Genomic DNA, 21,481 nt, shown 5'->3' with positions numbered 1-21,481 from the left:
TAGTGAGGCACTGGAAAGCCGCCAGAAGAAAACCTGGCTCATAAGACCACCTGCAGAGCCCCAAGGTTTGGAGATCAGAAGCTGTCATTGGTGTGCCACGTGGCTTAGGTCCCCACCCTGCTGCTGGGGGATATTTATAAGGTACTTTTGGGCTGTCTGTGCTTAAAATGCTCATGCACCCATCGTTTCTCTGTCTGGCAGGGGTTACTTACTGCGGGTGTTAACCCAAGGCTGCCTTTTGGGTGCCTCAGTCTTTCTTTCAAGGATTTCATTTGTGCTGTTCAGCTGTAATTGGCAACTTTGAGACTTTTTGTTTGCCTGCCTGCATGCTGGAGAGCCTTCAGAGGTTGTTTAGGAGGCAAGGGGAGCCTGCAGAGTTAGATATTTTTTTTGTTATTATTATTATATATTATTATAATTAAAACATATTTTTAGCAGCTGAAATTCGAGCCCGTCTGGGTATTTATACAGCAAGTTGTTTTGGATGAGGAATAGGCCAAGATAGTCACGTGGTTGGGGCCAACGTGAAACAAAAGAATCCATTTATTATCCAGGCAGGAAATTTGTTCTTCGGGATGTTGTAGCTGCAGACATAATGATTTCATTTCCTCCGGTTCACCCAGATTAATGGCTTGTGCTCTTTTGTTTGTGTGCCTGTGTTATTTCTGCACTGTGGCTTTGCCTCCTGCTCTGTGCCGGTGTGTGCGAACATGTGTGCAAGTGCCCTGGGCAATGGGGGGGCGTGGGGGCGGCAGCAACCTGCTTGGGCCTTTGGAGTGGGGTGGGATACTGGGAGAGCCAAGCGAAGCCTCTGGGACCACTCTGGGGTGCCCTTCCTGGCAGCAACTGATGTCCTGGTGCACCTGCATCTCTGAGGGTCTTCTCCTCCTGCATCTCCAGGAGTCTCCCCGCCCTGCCACGCTCACTGGGACAGCGAGGGGGGGTGTGGGGGGTTCCTATGAAGCTGTGATGGGATGGGGGAGATGGAGAGAGACAAGTGTGAGTGTTGACCTTAGAGAAGGCATGAGACCGGCGTGTCTTCTCCATGGTCATGCTCAAGGGTGTATGTAGGTAGGAAACCTGAACCTTTGCACCCTCCCAAGCATCATGTCAGCAAACAGCTCCTTTTCCGGGGGAGCCGTGCCGACGGGCAGGGATGCAGGCGTCAGCTTGTGGCAGTGGGTGAGCAGCTCCTTCCTTGCTGGCGGGGTTGGCCTTTCATACCAGGCAGGTCCCAGCCCCTGGCAGGGCTGCTTGGCCATCTGGAAGCTGGTGGTGCTTACACTCCCTCCTCGATAAAAAAACAATAGACCCATCTTTGTGGACACTACAAGATTAGCGGCAGCCTTAATTGCTCCCTTTCTCGCTCTCTTGAGTGTTTGGCTTTCAAAAGTGATGTGACAGGGAAACGATGCCTTTGCATTGCTGTCGCCTGATTGGTCCTTGCAGGGTTTTGGCACGGAGCTATTAATTTACTGTGTGCAGCATGACCATGACCTTCTGTTCTGGATTAATCTGGAGTAACCTGGTGGAGTTGGAAGCACCCTTCTGTGATGAGGAGTTGAACTGCCTGGGATCCATGCTGCAGAAGGCTTGGTGAGCATCTTACAGCCCCTGTGGCTAGCTCTTCCTCCTTCCCTCCTTTAGGTGTTTCTGCTTTAAATTTGGGGAGGGGAGGGAGTTTCTGCCACCTCTTCTGGGGGAGGTTTCCCTGCAGGGACATACCCTGCTGAAGAAGGACCGTCATGGCCATCAAGGTACATCTGCCATCACTCCTGCCATCCTTCCATCTTCTGGGTCCTTGTGTGCAATGATCCTGCCTTGCACATGTGTTGCTCCTTCTTGCTCTTGTTCTGAGCTTTTGTGCCATAAGGGGTGTGTGGGGCTATAGGTGTGAGCCCACCATCTGAAAGCTGAGGAGAAGAGGGGTGGGGACCTCCTGGTGCCCCGTCAAGCTGCAGGCACTTTCTCCCCACTTGCCTGCCCTCCCAAGTCACTCCCGTGTCACCCAGGTGACAGAATTTGTGACGATGTGACAGCTCCGTTGCACAGAAGATGATGAACAGTAATGAGACGCAGAGCACAACGTGCACTTAAAGTGATTTATTTCAGTACGGAAACCACAATCAGGGAGGATGGGTCAGTGTCATCAGGAGAAGAGGTGGGTATGGAGATGAGCTTAGGGGAAACTTTATCATCAGCTGGCACTGCTTTAAAAATGAGCAGAGCTGGCACTGCGTGAAATGGAGCTGTGCTGGTCACACCGGGACCATCCCTTGCCCATGGAGGATCACAGGCACCTCCTCGGGGTCTGGCTGGTGACCGGGCTTACAGGCTGCCGGGGTGGCTCTGGTGGATTTCTCTTGCTTGCCTGCCTACAACCCCATGTTGAAAGTTTTTGACGAGGTGTCACCCATGTGTTAAATCAGCTCTACCCATGCATTCGGGAAGGAGACTGTCCTGGTGAACAAGGGGGAGAAAAATAATCCCCCGAACCTTGCCTTGGCGCGGCTCCCAGCATGCAGATGGCTGTCCTCGTACTAGAGCCTTTTCCCAGCTTGCACCCGTGCAGGTGCCGGGGCTGGAGGCAGGGGTGTGCTGGGCGGGCCAGCTGCCAAGCAGCACCTCCTGCCAGCATCCTCCTCTTCCTCCCCTTCCTCGCCTCCCAGGGCTGGTGGGAGCAGTGGCCGCTCCGCAGCTCAGCTGGCCGCCGCAGCCTGCGGGAAAAGCTTGGCATAAGCTGGGTCCCAAGCAAAGTCTTGAGATTTAAGGTTGATCTAGAGGAGTGCTTGTTTTTCCTCTCTTCTTACAGGATCCAGGGGTCCTGGCTTGGAGGGATGTGTGTGTGTGTGTGGGGAGTGTAGGACCGGGTGCTGCCTCCGCGCAGGCAGGAGCTGGGGGAGGCAGGCAGCAGTTTGCCCGCTGCTTCTGGCACAGCTTAGGTGATGCACCAAGAGCTCATGAAGAGGGGTCCTGAAGTCCCTGCTGTGCACCTTCTTGATGAAGAGCATCTTCCAAAGGGGCGATTGCAGTCGCTGATAGCTATCAGCGTATTCGAGCGAGGGTTTAACAGAGCCCCGCTGGCCCGTCTGAGCTGGTACGGCACCTTGTGTGAATGGGCGCTTAGAAATCTTGGCAAACACATTTTGTTATTTACTCAACGGACCAGCTGTCATCTGTGTGTGTAGCTAAAGATGGCTCAGATTGATAGTAATGTTTTCAGGAGGGGGTGCAGGATAGTTACAGATCCTGGCCATTGGGTGTTTTGATCAAATCTGGAATTGGAGAAGAAAAAAAATTAAAAAATTAGGTAAGTCCCAGGCAAAGCTGGGAGTCCCAAGGGCTGGGTTTGCAGGGTGTTTTGGGAAGCAGTGTTTGGATGTGAAGCCAGAGCAAAAAACCCAGTGGGGTCTGCTCAAGGGCTTCTCTGCCCTTTGTGATGGACCTGTCCCCCCCTTTGCCCTGTTGCCTGTCCCCCCCCGACAGGGCGCTCTGTCAAGGCGTCCCCAGGGGATGGAGGCAGAGCCTTCCCCCGTCCTGTCTGCGTCCTGACAGAGGCTTCCCCATGCTGCCGGCAGCCCTGTGCGCTCCTGTGTCAGCACAGATTTATTTCCCTTTGCCTCTCACGCTCTTTGCCTCATTTGCACTCGCGAGCTGACTCCATATGGTGCAAAAACTGGAGAGACGATGCTCGGCGCGGCGGCCGGCACTGGGAGGGGAGGTGGCGCAGGGAGGTGCTTGCCGACAAGCTTCTGCAGTTTCTTCCGTTTGAGGTTCAATATTTCCACCTCCTCCCCTCGATGGCTGTGCTTCTGTGGCCAGGGCTGAGCTCGTCACCTCCGGTGGCAGCCAGAGCATCCCTGTGCATTCCTACTCTCACTCCCCTGCTTTCCCTCCACTCCCTGCCAAGACCCCCAGCGTGTGAGCGGGGGATCTTCGGGATGTGTCCTTGGACCAGCAATGTTGTTGCTTTTGTTTGTTTCTTATTTAAACTGGAAAATTACTGGCTGGCCTCCCTGAAATCTTTACTACATGTCAGATGCTGCATTAAAAAATACAGGATCAGTCTGGCTGTCGTTGTTCTGTGCTGGGGCCATGCTGGCAGGCTCATCCCACAACTCCACACTCGCTTGTCCAGAGCGGGATTTTTCTTTGCAAACCTCTAATTTTGGTGGGGCGATTTGGTTTCTGCCTCGACTGAACAGTCTGGCTTTGACTCTTGGCATCCAGGGGTTTTGCTGGGGTGAAAAGGGAGGCTTTTCTCACAAATTTTGGTGTTTGGGGGAAATTCCGAGCACTTGGCTGCATTGCGAGGAGGTGCGCATGGGTGAAGGGATGCCGCTCGCTAAGCTTGAGTCCCCTGACGGTGCTTCCTCACCATCTGAGCAGTCTGTCATGTTCGTAGCTCATGCAGAATCCCTTTGACATTTTAAAATAAGATCTAGTAAACAGGAGCTGGACGATGCCAGGTGCATCTCTCGTTGTGAGGGCTCTTTGACAGCACGGCTGGCATTTTAGATTTAGGGCTCTATGAGATGCATGTTTTTGTAGCGAGCACGAAGCTTTTCTGGAGAATGTGGTCCAAGACAATGACTCATCCTGAATCTCTAAAGAAGTGATGGCGTGTAGGGAAATGCAGGATAAATGTTTTGATTTTTAGAGCTTTCCTCACAGGCGGTGTTATCCCGGAGCAAGGCAAAATAAATCCAGCGGGGAAGGAGAGCATCAGGGAAAGGGGGGACGGGTCTGGTGCATTAGTTCAGCCAAACCTAATGTACTTATTCCAGCGTTGCCTCTGTGCCGGTGGCCTTGAAAGTCGGCTTTGCAGCCAAGCACGGTGCAGCCCTTAGACCCATATGAGCACTCTGCTGGGGAGAACCCCCCGCGGTCCCACAGGTGAGCGTCTTGTGTATCCAGGCATGAAGGCTACGTGTCCTTTTAATTGATCCTAGCACGTGCAATTGCAGATGCTGTTGATGTTTATGGCTGCTTTGTCTTCTCAGTCAACTAATTTTGTATTTAAAGGCTATCATTTCCAAGGGAGTCTCGGTCGATAAGGAGCCTGGTTCCACTGAACTCGTTAGGCTTCAGTGGCCCATGGGTGTGAAATCTCAGAACACTGCTCTTTCTTACTCCCACCCGCACCCCCCACCCCCACCCCCCCTCTTCTTTTTGGGGTTCCTTACTTTCTCGTAGCGTGATAAAGATCAAGCTCCCTCTTCCCAAGAGGAGACCTGCTGGCAGAATGCCCTTCCCTTGGAGAGCTCACTTGCTTCCATTCAGCCTTGCTGGAGCACACCATGCGCAGCTGATGCTGGTACACGGCTGTTGAACGCAAAGTGAGCTACAGAAAAGCAGCAGAAAATATGAAGCTGTTGACATCGCTACCTGATGTTTGCTTTATCCTTGCCATCACTGAAGGCGCTGTGCTCCCCCTGGGATGTATGATGGGTTGGGGTACTGGATCTCCCTTGGCTGGTGAGATGGTTGTCCGAGCCAGCTGGTCTCCACCCAAGAAGTCCAGTGATGTGCGGCTGCTGTGCCCAGCTCGTGCTGAAGCCACCTGACTGTGTGGCAAGGGATAGAGTGTCCTCTGGCACCTGACCTTCAGTCTTCACCTGCTTTGGTGTGTGCTCCTGGGTGGTGGCAGCGTGGATGGTGAAGAGTGGGTGATTGCCCTTCCCCAACCTAAGCAATCCTTCATGCAAGCCAGACCTCACACTGCATAGCTGGACCTCAAGCTGGAGGGTGCTACCGCTCCTGGGCAGCCTCACAAGAATTTCAGAGGTCAGGGTTTCTGGGAAAGCTTCTGCCTATCCCAGGGCAGCTGAGTTCCTCTTCCACATCTTCTGGAGGATGAAATGAGTAACTTCCAGTCTTGACCTATGGTGATTTTTGGGGCAGGCTGCAGCGTTCAGAGATGTTGGCTGGCAACCCAGCCTCGCGAAAGCAAAGATGAGGATTTAAATGCACAGTGACATTGTTGTGGAAAACGTTGTCCTGAAAGATAGCCTTGTCATCTTACAGCCCTGGATCACGCCTTGGGTGGTGGTGTGGTGGAGGAGCTGGGCTCTTGGGGTGGCTGGGTCTGTCTTGGTGGGCCAGAGCATTCACAAAAGTGCTTTTGCAGCCCTTGGTGCTGCTTGACTTGGAGTTGCCAAATGCACCTACGCCCATCAGTAAATACTTAAATAGGGACTGTGATCTATGTCTATAGCGTATGTGATCAATGTGTGTAGACTGTGTGGATTTGGTTTATCTTTGGCCTGTGTGCAATTTCAAAAAAGTATGTTATCAGCAACTGGCTTTGTCGCTATGGGAGCAAATGAGCTCCTTAAATGTGCAAAATATAGGGTGACCTGTAATGTGGCATCCTGAGATTTTCCCATTGTCTCTGATGTCTGGTTTGAGCTCCGTGGATTAAAACTTGTTCGCGAATTTTCTAAAATAGGTTTACAGTTTGGAAAACAATAGGTATTGAAAGCCATATCGTCTCTCTTTTATCTTTATATTTGATTTGGTCCCCTTTGTTGTTTTTTTCCCTGTGATGCAAGCTTTTTTTGGTAATTCTCTGTCATTTCCTTCCCTCTCTTATCTCTCCCACTGCAGTTCTCTCTCTTTTCCTCTCTATTCCTCTCCCCTTCTCCCTTCCCCTGTAATTTATTTGCAGGAAGGTTGTCTCTTTGATTTACTGTATCTCTCTTTGGTAGGATTATGATAAATGAATTGTATGACTCTGGCTGAGCTCATCCAACACCACGTACCGTGCTGGGTCAAGATCCCTCTGAGCATGAAAACCAAGGGGAGATGCTGGGGCTGGGTCTCTTCCGCAGGGAGGAGTGAGTGTTGGTAAATGGGACTTTACAAACTTGACATCACCTTCTGAACTTTTTTAACCTGTCTTTAGGTGTGAGGCTTACAATTTTTGGCTGTGCTTTTCTTTTGCCTCATATGCAGGGTTTGCAGCGCACGTGTCTGTATGCACATACACTTGCAAAAATTTAAGCAGGTATTTTATTGGGCGCTTTCAGGCACATCAACCAGCATATTTCAGTTTACTATATCCTGATACGGATACTGTTTGCTGCTTGTAATTAGAGCATTTCATCCTGCAGTCGCAGCAGGCAGCGGTTTATTGATAAAGTTGTTATATAGTTGCTGAGCAAACACCCCCAAATCTGAGCTTCATTAAGTTATCGCCTGCCCTGCTGCGATGCATCTTCATTGCATGCTGAAATCCATGCCATTGACAGGAGATCCCAGAGGACGTCTGGGGCTGTGCTGTGTGGCCGCAGCTTAATGTATCCCGTCACAAACTGACACAGCATGCTTGTCCTTGGCTGATATATATATATAAATTCTTTCCCTTTCTAACTGAAAGTGGGTTATTATTTTATTTTTTTTGCCACTGCAAATCTTCTCATGCCGGCTGGTGGCCGTGGGTGATGGTGTCATGGCTGGCATGTCTTTGCAGAGCAGGCACAGCTGCTCCTCTCCCCTGAGACGTTCATACGGACCCCAAAACATTGGCATTTTCTTTTAAAATACAGGCAGGAAATGTTTCGTGTTGACTTGTGTTGTTGTTTAGTGCATCCTCTCCCTTCTCAACTGGGTTTGTTATTTGGCAGGTAATCCTTCATAATGAACCCGCGGGAGATTGATGGGGAGAGCTCGTTATGCACTTCCAGAGCAGTTTCACCATCATTCTGTAGCAGCAAAATGCACCATTAAAGGCAGAGAGCCATGGGAATGATGGGACGTAATTAGTTGTTGCTGTAATATTTTTGATTGAAAGTGTATAGATACTGTAAGCGGCTCTTTCAGAAGCTGGTGCCCTCAGGAAACTATTCAGGGAGAGGGGAGAGGCTGATCCTGCTCTTACCCTGCCCGCCTCTCCGGCGCAGTAATTAAACCATCTGGGAGATGTCACGGTGCTCAGGCTGTGCAGCCACCGGCTCCTTCGTGGCACAAAGGGCATGCAGCGGCGCTCCCTCCCGATTACCAGTAGGAACCAGAAGCAGGGGAAGGTCCTGCAGAAGAGACTTTTTGGGTGGGATGTGTGCCCAGCAGCTCACCCATTGGGTTTCTGTGGCAGAGCCGCATGGATCTTGTGTTCCTGCTTTTTCCTAGCTTAGCCTGAAGTTCGGGATGTACTGAAACCTTGCACAGGCGGACCTGGACCGTGTCTGTGGGATGTGGTAGTCAGAAGCATGGTCATGGAGAGCAACCTGTAATTACTCAGGCAACCTTCTGGTGTGTTGCTGGAATCCCTTCATCTATGGGGAAGAGCAAGATTTAAATTCAAAGGATTCCCCCAGCACCTGTAGGATTCCTTCACATTGACATCGAGAGATGTGATGCAAACCACGAGCAGATAGGTCATGGTGATGAAAGCCATGATGCAGTCTGGCTTCAGCTTGAAGTCACAACAACCGCGGGAGGGCAGAGCTTGCGGCAGTGTAGCAGCTAATGTTATTTAGCACTAGTCTTTGTAATAAAGCGTCTTGGCTCTGTTTCTCTATAGTTCCCTTTCTCTGGTAATGTCACCAAACTTGGACAGAAGCTTCCCAAGCTGTGCGTTTGCCTTGGGCTGATTTTGTTGAAGCTCTCAGGAGAGAAGGAGGGAGTAGAAAGCAAGTTGGCATTTATGAGCGTGAAATAGAGGGGAAAATATGGTGCTTTGCTTATGGAAAGAAGTCTTGCTTTTGTTCCCCTTCAGAAGGTCTTGCTATGGGGCTGGGACTGCCCAGAGGACGTGCCCTGGGGCTGGACCCTGCGCTGACCCCATCGGCGCTTGCTTTGCGCTCTGCGAGGGCATGTCTGGATGAGTCTCTGAAGATCCCCCTGCAGAGCATGCTCTGTCCCTCTGGACCAGAGTCCCACACAGCCATGCACGCCCTGCCCCTTGCTCGCCAGCTGCCCTCCTATCTCCCCTCTCCTTCCAAAGGTTCAGCTATTGACACACACCTTTGTGCTCCCCACGCACCTTGGGGGGCTTATTTCCAGCAGCTGGCATCCTTTCCAAATCTCCCTCTACCCATCTGTTGTTATCAAGCCTTCTCTCTCCTTATTTTGCTTAATTTCTGTCTCTTTCCTCTTGGTTGTCTTAGACATGCCTGTGTCTCTTTGCATATGCCCAGGCACTTGCTTTCAAGTGCCTTAGGCTGGTTCCTGCCATTATCTCTTGTGCAGGAGTGAGAGCTGCTGCTGCTTGCTTTGGGAGAGGGACCGTGTCCCCGAGGCATCTACTGAGGAATGCAGCACTTGGAGAAGTTTCTTTGTTGCCTCCCGAGCAAAAAATTTGTTCTTGTTATCTCTCTTATTTCTTTTTTTCCAGGTGACAGCATGGAAAGGTGATCCGGTTGGGCTGGCTGCCTTGCCTCTGTGTCACTCTGCCCTTAGCCAGACCCCGCTCCCTGCCAGGGAGAACTCGCACCTTCCACGCTGGGGAGGTCTGAGTTACGGGTTTCAGGCTGAGGATTTTGGGAACTAAGTCCCGCTTTGGTTTGGGTAGTTCAGAAAGGTTTTTCTGGAGGAGGCTTAAATCCTCTCAGGGAAGGGTGGTTGGCAAGATGGCATCAGCTGCCGTGACTTGAAAGCTCCTGCAGCGGATGCTGCGCTGCCCTGCTCCGTGCCTGGCTACCCTCGCCCCAGATAACTTCTCCCTGCCGCTTGAGTGATGCCAGCCCACCCCTTGCACCTCCGAGGTGCAGCCGATCCCACCACAGGCATCGGCTCTGGCCACATCTCTCACCCAGTTTGCCCGGGAGGGTGCGGGGAGCCTGTGACAGCAGCGAGTCCTCCCTGCCTGGATCGCACGAGTGCCATCACAGATGGATGCGCTGCTCGGTGGCGAGGATGCTGGTGCATTCTAATTGCTGGCATCTTTACTCGTTACGAGTGTAATTGTGAGTAGACGTTTGTTTTTGTATTGATAATTAGGGACTGGAACAGATGGCGAAGGCTTAGTTTAAAGTAATGTGTCCATTAAAGAAAATCTACTGTATACAGCTGAAGATTCTTTACTCTAAGAGAGCTCAGCTCTCAGTAGCAGAGCTCGTCTCCTCCCGTATGAGGGCTTCAGCCATTACAGCCTGGTCAGCCGCCTTCGGCAGAGGCTCAGCTCCCGCAGGCTTCTCCAAGCAAGTGTGCTGAGCTCCCTCCCAGGCAGAGCATCCCCTGGGCATCCGCTGTGCCCACACGCAGGTGGTTGGGTGTGGGAGGAGCTGCTGGAGGAGCGGTACCTTCGGCAGGCGAGGCGAGGGCAGTGTCTTGCCTGCTTTTGCCTGTTGGGCACTGAGCCCACCAGCTGGTGCGGTGGAGGTGCGGGGACCGGCCGGTGCAGGTGGACAGGCAGCATGTGATTCACCTGACGTAGCTAACGATGCCATGCTACATGTAGGAGGCATGGTGAGATGATGTACCCCTGCGGGGGCGGGGTTAATTAATACCCAGTGCCAAATAGTGAGGACTGGTCTTTGCAGCATGACAAGGCAGGGAAGAGGTGGAGAAGTGTGAGGTGTCCGTGCAGCTTGGCTTTTCCACTGATCAGTGATGCTCAGGTGCTGATCTGCCGTAATCCCCTCGTTAGCAGGCAGAGCAAAGGGGGTTTGCTGCCTCTCCCTCTTTTGCCCACTCTCAAGTGATGGATGGTCGTGGGGGGGATGTGAACCCTGTGTCCCCTCACTGCTGGTGATAATTCACAGCTCAGAGATGGAGATGTGAGTGCTGGAAGCCCCATCTTGTTCCCCCTTTTCTCTGTGAGGACTTGGAACAAGAAGCACCAGCATCTGCAAATCGCCCCTCGCTGCTGAAGGAGGGTGCTCAGCAGCCTTAGCCCCGAGCAGCCTGGCCACAAATGCCCCTGTGGGGTTTCCCCTGGGGTCACAGCATCAGTCGTACATCCTAGAAAATGAAGTAAAATCCAGGGTTTCATCCAAGAGGAAACAGTGGAGGTCAATGGGAAGTTGCTCAAGCCAAGTCCTTCTGGTGCCAGTGCCTCTGCAGTCATGAGGTTTGGGTGAGCTCAGCAGGAATTTTTAAGCTGAAAGGGTGGATTTAACCATATTGTTTTATTAAAAAAGAAGAAGAAGCAACAAACAAAACAAAGCCCAACAAAGCCAACCAAACTATTTTGCCACCTTATGGATCTTCTTGTATGTGGCAGTGTCCTTGGGAGTCAGGGCTGGATGTAAGCAGGAGATGGTCTGTAGAGGGTCAGGCTTTCAGTGGTGGCTCTTCGCCCTCTTTTTCCTTTGCTTTGCAAATTGCTGTAGAAACGTGGAGCTGTTGAAGTGCAAGTTCTGCATCTGCGGTGGAAACTTCGCGAGCGTGACCACCCTGGCCACAGGCCACACAGGCCCCTTAAAACTCCTGAAACCTCCAAAGTGAAAGCTGCTCTGTGGTTCTTTTCAATTTATTAATTTCTTTCTCTCTTTAGTTATTTTCAAGTCTCCTGCTTCAGGAGCTGCTGTGTGCCATGCTGACATTGCTGTTGTGCCATCCTGCCTGCTTTCCAAAATATGGAGCCTTTGGGGAGGAACAGAGCAGGAGGGAAAGGGTGAGATTTTTGGAAGGGAGCTGCTGGAAGGGATCCTGGTGGGTGTTGCCTTGGAGCAGAGCTGGTCCTCACGTGCTACAGTCCTACACCGTGGCTGTAGTTTATCAAAAGTACTTTCCTCTGTCATCGCCCCACTGAAAAGTACAACGCCTGGGGAAGGAAGCTGTAAGTGTGTGGCGCAGGAAGGGAGATGGAGTGAAAACCCTTTCTAAACAAACCCCTGCAAGAAAGGCTTTTCCTGTAACTGAGCGTGTCCTTATTTACTGCAGAGAGTGGGTGAGCTGGGTCTGAGTTCCAGCCCAGCCATGCTCCTTGTATCACCCTGGACTCTGTTGCCTCAGTTTCCCCTGCATGGCCCAAGGACACCCTGTTTGCTGTGGGGAAAAACACCAAGCGTTTTAAGGGCTCTTGGAGCATCGCTCCCAGCGTAGCCCCGCCAGGGGGGAGGACTGGAAGATGTTTGCATGGCTTTCGCTTCCATCTTCACATCCATTTATGCATGGGTATGTCTGCCTGCTTATTTGAAGGGCCACGGCAAGGGTTAATGACCACTTAACGAGGCAAGGGAAGAAGGGTTTGGTGGTGGTGGGAGGGCAGAGGGTGATGGCAGCAGAAACTTGCTGGAGGTCTGGAGCACGAGCCCCCAGCCCGAAACGGGAGCTTCAGCTGGGATGCATCATTTTTAGCTGGCTTCTGCAGACAGAAAGGCACTGAAACTGTATGAAGTGGCATGCTGTGATAGTGTGAAGACCACCACGCTTTTCTGTTCCCTGCACAGACTGAGGGTGAAACGCCTCCTCTCTGAGGGCACTGTGAGGAACAGGCTGGCAGCATGCAAGGCACCGTGCAAAGCAGCAGGCTGTGGGCTTTGGGGCTCCTTCAGCAGTGCCGCGGCAGCATCCCAGCACTGGTTAGGGGCGCAGAAGCTTTGCAGGCTCCTAAGCACCTTTCTGCTCCGTCTTGGGGGTGGGGGGGTGGGGGTTGCCTTGCTCTCTCTGCATCCGTGGCCACTGACCTCTGGGAGCCAGGCCAAGTTGGCAGCTCTGGTGGGGATTTTGGGAGAGGGAGCGTTTATCACTGGTGGCAGGGTGGGGAGTTCCCGGTCACGCTTCTCCAGCTTCCCATCCCACAGTAGCTGGCAGAGGGAGGGGTGGGAAGATGAATAGGAGTCTCGTTTCCCGCTTGTGATTGCTGGAGCAGGCATGGAGAGATTAAAAGCAGCAGTCCAACAGCAGTTCATATTCCTGGGCTGATTTTTATTTCCTGACCTTTATTTCTCTGGTTGCACCCATTTTCCGGGTGCTTGCAAAGCTGTTGCGAGTACCTGGGACTATGAAGAAAAGGGGAGGGGTGGGGGATGCTCAGCTATGCCAACCAGCACATCTTCTCCTCCCATTTGGTCGAGACACAGGAACTGAGGAAATTAATCTGTATGTCTGCTTGCTGCAAACAAATAAATAAAACCTGGAGGATTTTCCCCATCTGCTTCTATATATTGTTGCTCTCACTATTATTCTTGTTGTGTTTTGTTGTTTGTTTTTGGGTTTTTTTTTTTTATTTTAAAGAATAAAAATAGGGAAATGTCAGCTGTATTACAGCTTTTAAATATTTCCCACCAAATTCTCCATTGAAGGACCTCCAGCAGAGGAATACTGCACCAACAATGTGATTTTTATTCACATATTTGAAATCATTCTGACAAATAATAGCTGTGTGGAACAAGGAATCAGGGCAGCAGACAGATGTACTGCATAAAAGGGGACGTCTGGTGTTGCAGAGTGAAGCAAGTAGCTCGAGTGAGTTGATATGACCTGCTGAAAGCCTGTATAGAGGCACTTGGGGCTTTGCCCACAGCGGGCGACTTCACCAGCCTCTTGCGACTTCCAGGAAGTTAATGCAAACTCCCTGCTCAGGTTTAGACAAGGGTTTGTGTGTGTGTGTAATGACTGCATGAAATGCAGTATCTTTCTTAATTTTAAATTTTATTTTTTTTTTAGTTGATAATGCTGTTTTCCTTTTCTAGGCTTGGGAAGGTCAGAGATGGCAGTGTGGGCTGGCTTCAGGCTGCGACTCTTTGTGAAGAGTGTCGTCCTGCACTGTTTGCTCTGGAGTGAAACTGCCCTTAGCTCACTCAGTGTAGTAGGGCACCTGCTGCTTTATTTATGAGCAGCTCCAAGGGTCAGATGAACGCTCCGTGAAAGCATCTGAACATTCTTCTTTGGCTCTGTGCTCATAACATAATAAAAAACTTTGGGAGTAACAACTTTTTATTTCCTTTCCTTGTGTTTCCTCAGAAACTTTGATGGATACGCGGACGGCGACGGCCGAGCTGGGCTGGACCGCCAACCCTCCTTCGGGGGTAAGTGCCACTTGTCCAGCTGGTCCTTCTGTGATCTTGTGGTGTTTGCGCTATTTATCTTAAAATGCTGGTGGGGAGCCAGGGAAGTGACAGTGGGAGCAGCGGTGCCTCATTGGGCTGGCATGAGGTGGCCAAGGCATCGTTGTGCTGAGCTGTGCGGCTGGTCCAGGACTGAACATCCCTTCCCTGAACTAGTCCTGGAGTCTTGGTGGACGTGGAGCTTTTCTCCATCTCTGTGCGCTCTTCTTCCCTGCCTGTCCTCCTCCCAGGTGAAGGGTCTGGCCCTATCACTGCTCTCCATCCCCTCGTTGCACCTTACCTCTCCCTGTGCCAAAAGGCTTGTAATTAGGAAACATTAGCAGGCTCAAAACAGCTTTCATACCTGGAACATCATCCGTAATTGCACTCGGCAGTGCTCTTCCCTGGCTATTAATGTCACTTTTATGAAGTAATGAGGAACAAAACACCCTGAGGCACTTAAAACATCTTTTTTATATAATACGAGCCTTTGAGGAATGGAAGCATAAAATAACCTGACTCACATTCTCCTGGCAGAGAAAGTGAGAGATGGAGCTGCAGGGGGAGAGGAGCAGTGGTAGGAGGGGATGTGAGCTGATGAATGGGAATCACAGTGGGACAGGCAGCCGGTTGGGCAGGCATGGGTACAGCAGTAGGGTCCGTCCCCCGGGCCTTTGGCACCAAAGGGGAAAGCGTGCCAGCCTGCATCTTTGTTAGGGTGTGACTGGCTTGGGCAGGTCTTCAAGAAGAAACGAGGTTGCACACCTTCACCAAAGCTGAACCACACATGCAGTGGGTACGAAATCCTCTGCAGGCATGTCAGAGGCCCTTGAAACGTGGGGCTTTGGCACTGAATTGTTTTGGAAAAAATCTGGGCCTGGGTAAATTGCTGGCAAAATGGAGGGGGACAGCGTGCAGGTGATGGAGATGGGATATAAATAGCTGCCTGCAGCTGCTATTGCTGAAAGCACAAGGCAGGCAGGGAGCCTGCATCATAAGGCACGGCGGTCTCGCCCTCTGTGGAGCAGCAGAGTGAAGCCTCTCCCCATCCCACATCCCTGCATCCTGCTCTGTATCCCTGCATCTGGGCACTGAGAGTTACTGGTGAGTCTTCTCCTTTACAGGAGTGTGTATTAGATCTTCCACAAAGTATTTTAAAATACCAGGACTTCTATTTAAAATCATAGACTCGTTTAGGTTGGAAAAGACTTTTGAGATCAGAGTCCAACTGTTAACCCAGCACTGCCAAGCCCACCTCTAACTACGTCCCTGAGTGACTCATCTGCATGTCTTTTAAATACCTCCAGGAATGGTGGCTCCACCGCCTCCCCGGGCAGCCTGTTCCAGTGCTGGACAGCCCTTTCAGGGAAGAATTTTTTCCTAATATCCAATCTAAACCTTCCACTGGCACAACCTGAGGCCATTTCTTCTTGTCCTGTTGCCTGTTACTTGTGAGAAGGGCCTGACCCCACCGCACTACAGCCTCCCTTCAGGCAGCCGTAGGGAGCCATACGGGCCCCCTGAGCCTCCCCCTCCCCAGGCCGACCCCCCCCAGCTCCCTCAGCCGCCCCTCACAGCACTTGTGCTCTGGACCCTTCCCCAGCCCCGTTCCCGTCTCCGGACACGCTCCAGCCCCTCCATGTCCCTCTGGCCGTGAGGGGCCCAACCCTGAGCCCAGGAGTCAGGGGCGGCCGCACCGGTGCCGAGCGCAGGGGGACGGGCACTGCCCCGGCCCTGCTGGCCACACGGCCTGGGACACGAGCCAGGCCGCTGCTGGCCACCTTGGCCACCTGGGCACACGGGGGGCTCCCGCCCAGCCGGCCCAGCCAGCCCCCCCAGGCCCTGTCCCGCCGGGCCCTTCCCAGCCCCCTGCCCCAGCCTGTAGTGCTGCCGGGGGCTGCTGTGCCCCACGGGCAGGGCCCGGCGCTGAGCCCTGCCGACCCTCACCCGCTGGCCTCGGCCCCTCGGCCCGGCCTGCCCAGCCCCCCCGCAGAGCCCCCTGCCCCCCAGCAGCTCAGCCCCCCCCAGCTGGGTGCCCCCTGCCCTGACTGAGGGGGCACTCGCTCCCCTCGCCCAGCCCGGCAGTGCAGACACGCAGCAGGACGGGCCCCGGCGCTGAGCCCTGGGGAACCCCCCGTGTGCCCGGCGCCAGCGGGATGTGACTCCATTCCCCACCGCTCCCTGGCCCGGCCGCCCCCCAGCTCCTGACCCCGCGCAGAGCCCCCCCGGCCCGGCCGGGAGCAGCCGGTGGCTGCAGGAGACGCTGTGGGGACGGTGCCAAAGGCTTCGCTCCAGCCCGGGCAGCCACCACCCGCAGCCTGTCCCTCACCCGTCAGGGGGGTCACCTTGTCCCACAAGGAGATCAGGGCAGCCAGGCAGGACCTGCCTGCCATAACCCCGCGCTGGCCGGGCCTGACCCCCCGGCTGTCCTGCACGTGCTGGGTGATGGCGCTCAGCACCGTCTGCTCCGGCACCTTCCCCGGCACCCAGGGCAGGCTGGCAGGCCCGTAGTGTCCCGGGTCCTCCTTCTGACCCTTCTTGTAGGTGGACATCACATTTGCTGACCTCCAGTCAACTGGGACCTCCCTGGCTCATAGGGTCAGTCTGTAGCGTATGTTGGAGAGCGTGACTTCTGTGATGTCCCCTTGCTGGTGGACTGGGCTTTTCTTTGTAACATCAGGTGCTTTGGTGGGCAGACACTGAGCATCTTAAGGTGTATTTGGACTCCTGGAGTGAGCCTGGAGGTATCATGTCCCAGCTGAAGCAGGTTTTGGAGTAGGTTGGATGCCAGCTGAAAATAAGCAATGTCTCCCTCTCGCTCCAGGCATGTAGTAGTCTTTACGAGCTGCCTGGTTACAGCACGGTTTTAGGGTTTATCTCATTTAGTAGCTCACAACAAATATTTGAGGGCAGATTTGTGCCACTTCCTGGCATGTCTGGGGGTAATGGCCAGTATCTGGGTGAGGCTTGTCCAGAGTGCAGATGTCGGGGAGGGTTTGCAGACCATGACCTGTCCAGACAGCCCGGCATAAAGGCACTGAGATACACGCGATTTCTGCTTGAGCTGGAGTCAACAAAGACCCCAGATGTCATTGTTATGGTCTTGTTTTTAGTCTTTGATTCCCAAAAGCAGCCAGCCTGGGGCTGTGCTATTTCTTTTTCAGCCAACTGCTGAAAGATGGGGTAAGAAACCAAAAGCTTACTCTCTGCCTTCCTTCATCCAAGACCTGAGAGTGTACTGGCAGCCTTGCTTTGGGGCTTAGCAACGAGCCGTAGCATTACAGGAACAACCAAAGAAGAGGACCAGAGGGAGAAGCAAAGAAACGAGAGGAAGAAGAGCAGCAGCCATCTGTAAATGGGACCTTCCTGCTCCTTGGGCTAGGAGGGAGGAGACAGAAGGATGCTTCTGTCCATTTCTGGGGTGTCGGCTCCTTCTCCTAGGCTTCTCTCATCTCTCTTGGGCTGTTGGTACAGGGGTTTGATGAGCTCTCTTTCCTGACCCTGGGGTTGCCATCAGCATGGGCTTCATGCAGGCTTTGGGTTCCTTTGGGTGGTGGTGTCCCCCCATGGTGTGCTGAGCTCCAAGAGTGACTTCACCCTACTTCACAGATGTGCCCTGGGGCTCAGGGGGTGCCGCTGGTGTTAATGCTGGGGCACTGGTGCCAGCCGGGCAGCAGCGGCTGTGGTCCCTGGGGGCTGTCTGTGACGGGACATGGGCTCTTCTGCTCTTCCTGATGGGTGTGCTTTAAATCTCGGTGGAGACAGAAAACATTGTCTTAATCCCCAGCTCCCTGTGAATATTTAGTGGGTTCTCTTCAAAATGATGCATTTGTCATTGTTACAGCATTGATGGCAGCAGCTGCTGGCGCTGCGGGTCTTTCCAGCCACGGGGACCTGCTGCTCTTCAGTGCCCAGTTGCAGGAATGCTCAACATGAGGGTTGCACAAGGGGGCATCAGGATCCGTCCCCAAACCCTCATGAGGGTTTTCCAAGTGGCGTTTCATGTCATTCCCAGCCATGGGCAGCCCTGTGTGCTGGGTGCCTGAAGTGCAGCAGGGTCTACTGGCAGGTTTTGGCTCTTGAGTTCTGAGGGTCCATTTGCAACGCCACCTCCACCCCCTCCCCAAACAAGCAGCAAAGCAGGGGATGCTCAGTGGAAGGAGCTGGTGAAAGAGCCGGCTCCCTGATGGGCACTGTGAATAAAAGGGTAGTGGTCAGGTCCCCAGCCAGGGTGCAGGAGCAGGGGCAGAATGAAGAAGAGGATTCCTGCAGCAAAGACAGCAGAGCAGTGGGCCTGGTGTTCATGCTGGCGGGTGACCAGTGGAAGAGAGCTTGTTGTCTGGTGTTAATTGGATGACAAGGCTGTAATGCAAAGCCTGGGTGGGAATGGGAAACAATGCCACCTGCCTCGATCGCGGAGGACCTTGCAGGTTTGTCTTGTGAAAAGGTGTCTGGTAATGCAAAGGCATTGAATGCACACATGTTGTTCAGGGTAGAGAGAGGTTTTTGCAGTGCTTTCATGACATAGGATGAAAAGGGAGAGCACTTGGCTGGATGTGTGAGGTCTTATCGTGGGTTTGGTGAACGTTGATTGCCAACAGCGTGCAACCTTGAGCTGTGATCTTTGTTTAAACTTAGTGGAGCTGAGTAGGTGGACCTAGAAGCAAATGTCCTGCTGCACTTCTTGGCAGTGTGTAGAGGACCCTGCTTTGAAAAACAAATAAAACCTTGTGTTTTTTAATATCAGGGCTTTGGTTTACAAGGGGGAAGCTTGGGGAGCAGGTAAGGAGTGTGGTTGTTTAATGGAAAATGGAAGAGGGCAAAATCTGTAAGGTTGCAGGGTTGGTCATGGTGCATCAGCTGTTTGGGAAGACTCAAAGGGGCAGGTTGGCATCACTTGTCTGCTTTTGCGCCCCCACGTAAGCACAAACATGTGTGAGTGCTGCTATAGCATCGCTCCTGGAAATTATGCATGATATTCAGAGTGCTGCTTAAAGATTGCCATATGAATAATGCTGTTATGAGGAGACTGTAAACATGGATTAGTTAAAATGAATGGATTATGAGGTTGTAAATCTGTCTGTAGGACTCTAATGCCATCATAGACTATTCGCAGTTTGCCGCTGTCCCTTAATTGAAATTGTAGCCTGGATTATATTAATGCCCTTCTATAAATCGAATTGCAAATCTATATTCTTTCTCTCCACGGCGGTTATGTTTTATTTAGTTAGTTTTCTTTGCCGGGGGAAAATGGTCCCATTGTGCCGAGAGCCTGGGGTCAGGCTTGCTCTCTAGCCCACGTGCTAGCTTGGGCTTTAATGAAGCTGTAGCTTCCTTGCTGCTTTCCCTCCCACCTCTGGGTGCTTGGACCATATTTCTTCCCATTTTTACGTCTGCGAAGGCAGCTGCTGATGTGGAAAGATTTTTTTTAGCATCAGCTGGGAGCAATGGGGAGAGGCATGCAGGAGCAAGAGGATGAGGATTTCTTCTGGTTCTAGCCTGCGTGGTGTTTCTGCACGTGCATCACATTGTGTGTCTGTGACCACATTCCTAGTCCCATCTGGGGCTTTGGGACTTTCCTTCCAGCCCTGCCCTGCCCTGTGCAGGGTGAGTGGTACCTCTGTAGCTCATGGGCCACTGCAGGTCCCTCTGCCTCCCCCTCATCACTTTTTTCTTTTTCTTTCTGCAGTGGGAAGAAGTCAGTGGCTACGACGAAAACCTCAACACCATCCGTACGTACCAGGTGTGCAACGTCTTCGAGCCCAACCAGAACAACTGGCTCCTCACCACATTCATCAACCGGCGTGGAGCTCACCGCATCTACACCGAGATGCGCTTCACTGTGCGGGACTGCAGCAGCCTCCCCAACGTCCCCGGCTCCTGCAAGGAGACCTTCAACCTCTACTACTACGAGACAGACTCTGTTATTGCCACCAAGAAGTCCGCCTTCTGGACGGAGGCACCCTACCTCAAAGTGGACACTATTGCTGCTGACGAGAGCTTCTCGCAGGTGGACTTTGGTGGCAGATTGATGAAGGTGAACACAGAAGTGAGAAGTTTCGGGCCTCTGACCCGCAATGGATTTTACCTGGCTTTCCAGGACTACGGGGCTTGTATGTCTCTGCTGTCTGTCAGGGTCTTCTTCAAAAAGTGTCCCAGTGTGGTGCAGAACTTTGCCATCTTCCCAGAGACGATGACAGGAGCGGAGAGCACCTCTCTAGTGACTGCTCGTGGCACCTGCATCCCCAATGCTGAGGAGGTGGATGTGCCCATCAAACTGTACTGCAACGGGGACGGGGAGTGGATGGTCCCCATCGGCCGCTGTACGTGCAAGGCTGGTTACGAGCCGGAGAACAACGTGGCTTGCAAAGGTAAGCTTGGCTTTGGGTAACAAGGCACTTTCACTTTTTATTTTTTGTAAGCTTTGTTTACTGAAGTGTTTGTCCCCAAACAACCTGTTTTGGGCAACATCTGTTGGGAAATTGGCTCTGCTCCTTTTGCCTGCCCTGAAGTGGTTTTGCTCTGGGGATCAGGCGGGGATTTGTGAGCAGTGGTCAGCCTGTGGCTTCTTGGTGTGCTCCGGTCAGTGGCCAGACTCGGCGAGCAACATGGCGAGGATGCTGTGCCAGTGCAGCTGCTGCCACAAGCCCGCTGGAAGCTGCCTCTGTGATCTGCTGCCTTCAAAGTGCTGCGCCGGCCGGCGCTTGCTAGCTGAGCCGCTTTCATCTGCCTCGTTATTTCCCCAGCAAAGTTGCGGGAGCCGGGAAGCTGCCGTCGGGCCTGACTGCAGCGAAGCCTCTCTGATTCTCAGTATTAATTGGAATTTTTTTGTTGTTTTTCTGGGTTCCCCTAGCCAAGCCGCCAGCATGCTGCTGCCTGCTGGAGTCTTCTGCAGCACTGCATTATAAATATGGAAATAGTGCTCGCTGCTTTTCATTTCCTTTCACTGTTCTGGTGAATATTTCCCAAATCCTGTTGGAAGATTCTTTTTTTTTTTTTTCTATTAGCTTTACTCACTGCCCTTTCCTTCTCCTCTCCCAAATTAAGGTGTTGCTTTTGTGCGCTGCTTGGAAGGAGGGAAGAGGAGAGGGCAAACCCTGTTTCATTGATGCTTTCCGAATAGCTTCTAGAAGGTGGGCGCTACCAGGTCAGGGAAGGGTTGGGAAGAAGGAGAAGGTCAAAGGCAGGTGTCAGAATGCTGTAGGCCTGGTTTTGGCAGGGGGCAATGGAAAGAGGTCTGACTTGGACCTCTTTTGGTGCAGGTGGCAGCACGTGTAGCACCAGACTTGGCTGTGATGCTCCTTGGGATAGCACCATGGTGTTCTTTCTCCTCCTGTAACTCCATATATATGAAAATGGCGAAGCTGGGATTCAAGTTATGGAGCAGCTTGCTTGTTCATTTGCTTTAAACTTGGGAATGTGTGTAAGTTTTTGCCATGAAAAACAACATTCCTGCCTGGCCAGGGTGGGGACAGCAATGCCCTCCTGTGCCAGGGCTCCAACAACTGGGAAGCCGTCATAGTCCTTGCTTTCACATCCAGCAG

The 21,481-nt window shown here is 52.6% G+C and overlaps 1 protein-coding gene across 1 annotated transcript in view; it reads left to right on the top strand.

The window, feature by feature from the left end:
• The window catches only part of EPHB1 (EPH receptor B1), an 86,057-nt gene that overhangs the window by 11,867 nt on the left and 52,709 nt on the right, over positions 1 to 21,481 (top strand). Inside the window, exons 2-3 of the mRNA XM_055817327.1 lie at positions 13,855 to 13,919; positions 19,627 to 20,308. Of these exons, the coding sequence (XP_055673302.1) occupies positions 13,855 to 13,919; positions 19,627 to 20,308 (747 nt within the window). The remainder of the gene's footprint in view (positions 1 to 13,854; positions 13,920 to 19,626; positions 20,309 to 21,481) is intronic.

This window comes from Falco peregrinus, chromosome 12 (assembly GCF_023634155.1).
Source record: "Falco peregrinus isolate bFalPer1 chromosome 12, bFalPer1.pri, whole genome shotgun sequence".
NCBI classification, from domain to species: domain Eukaryota; kingdom Metazoa; phylum Chordata; class Aves; order Falconiformes; family Falconidae; genus Falco; species Falco peregrinus.
Note: the sequence above shows the minus strand (reverse complement) of the source record. Positions and strands in the feature narration are given on the sequence as shown.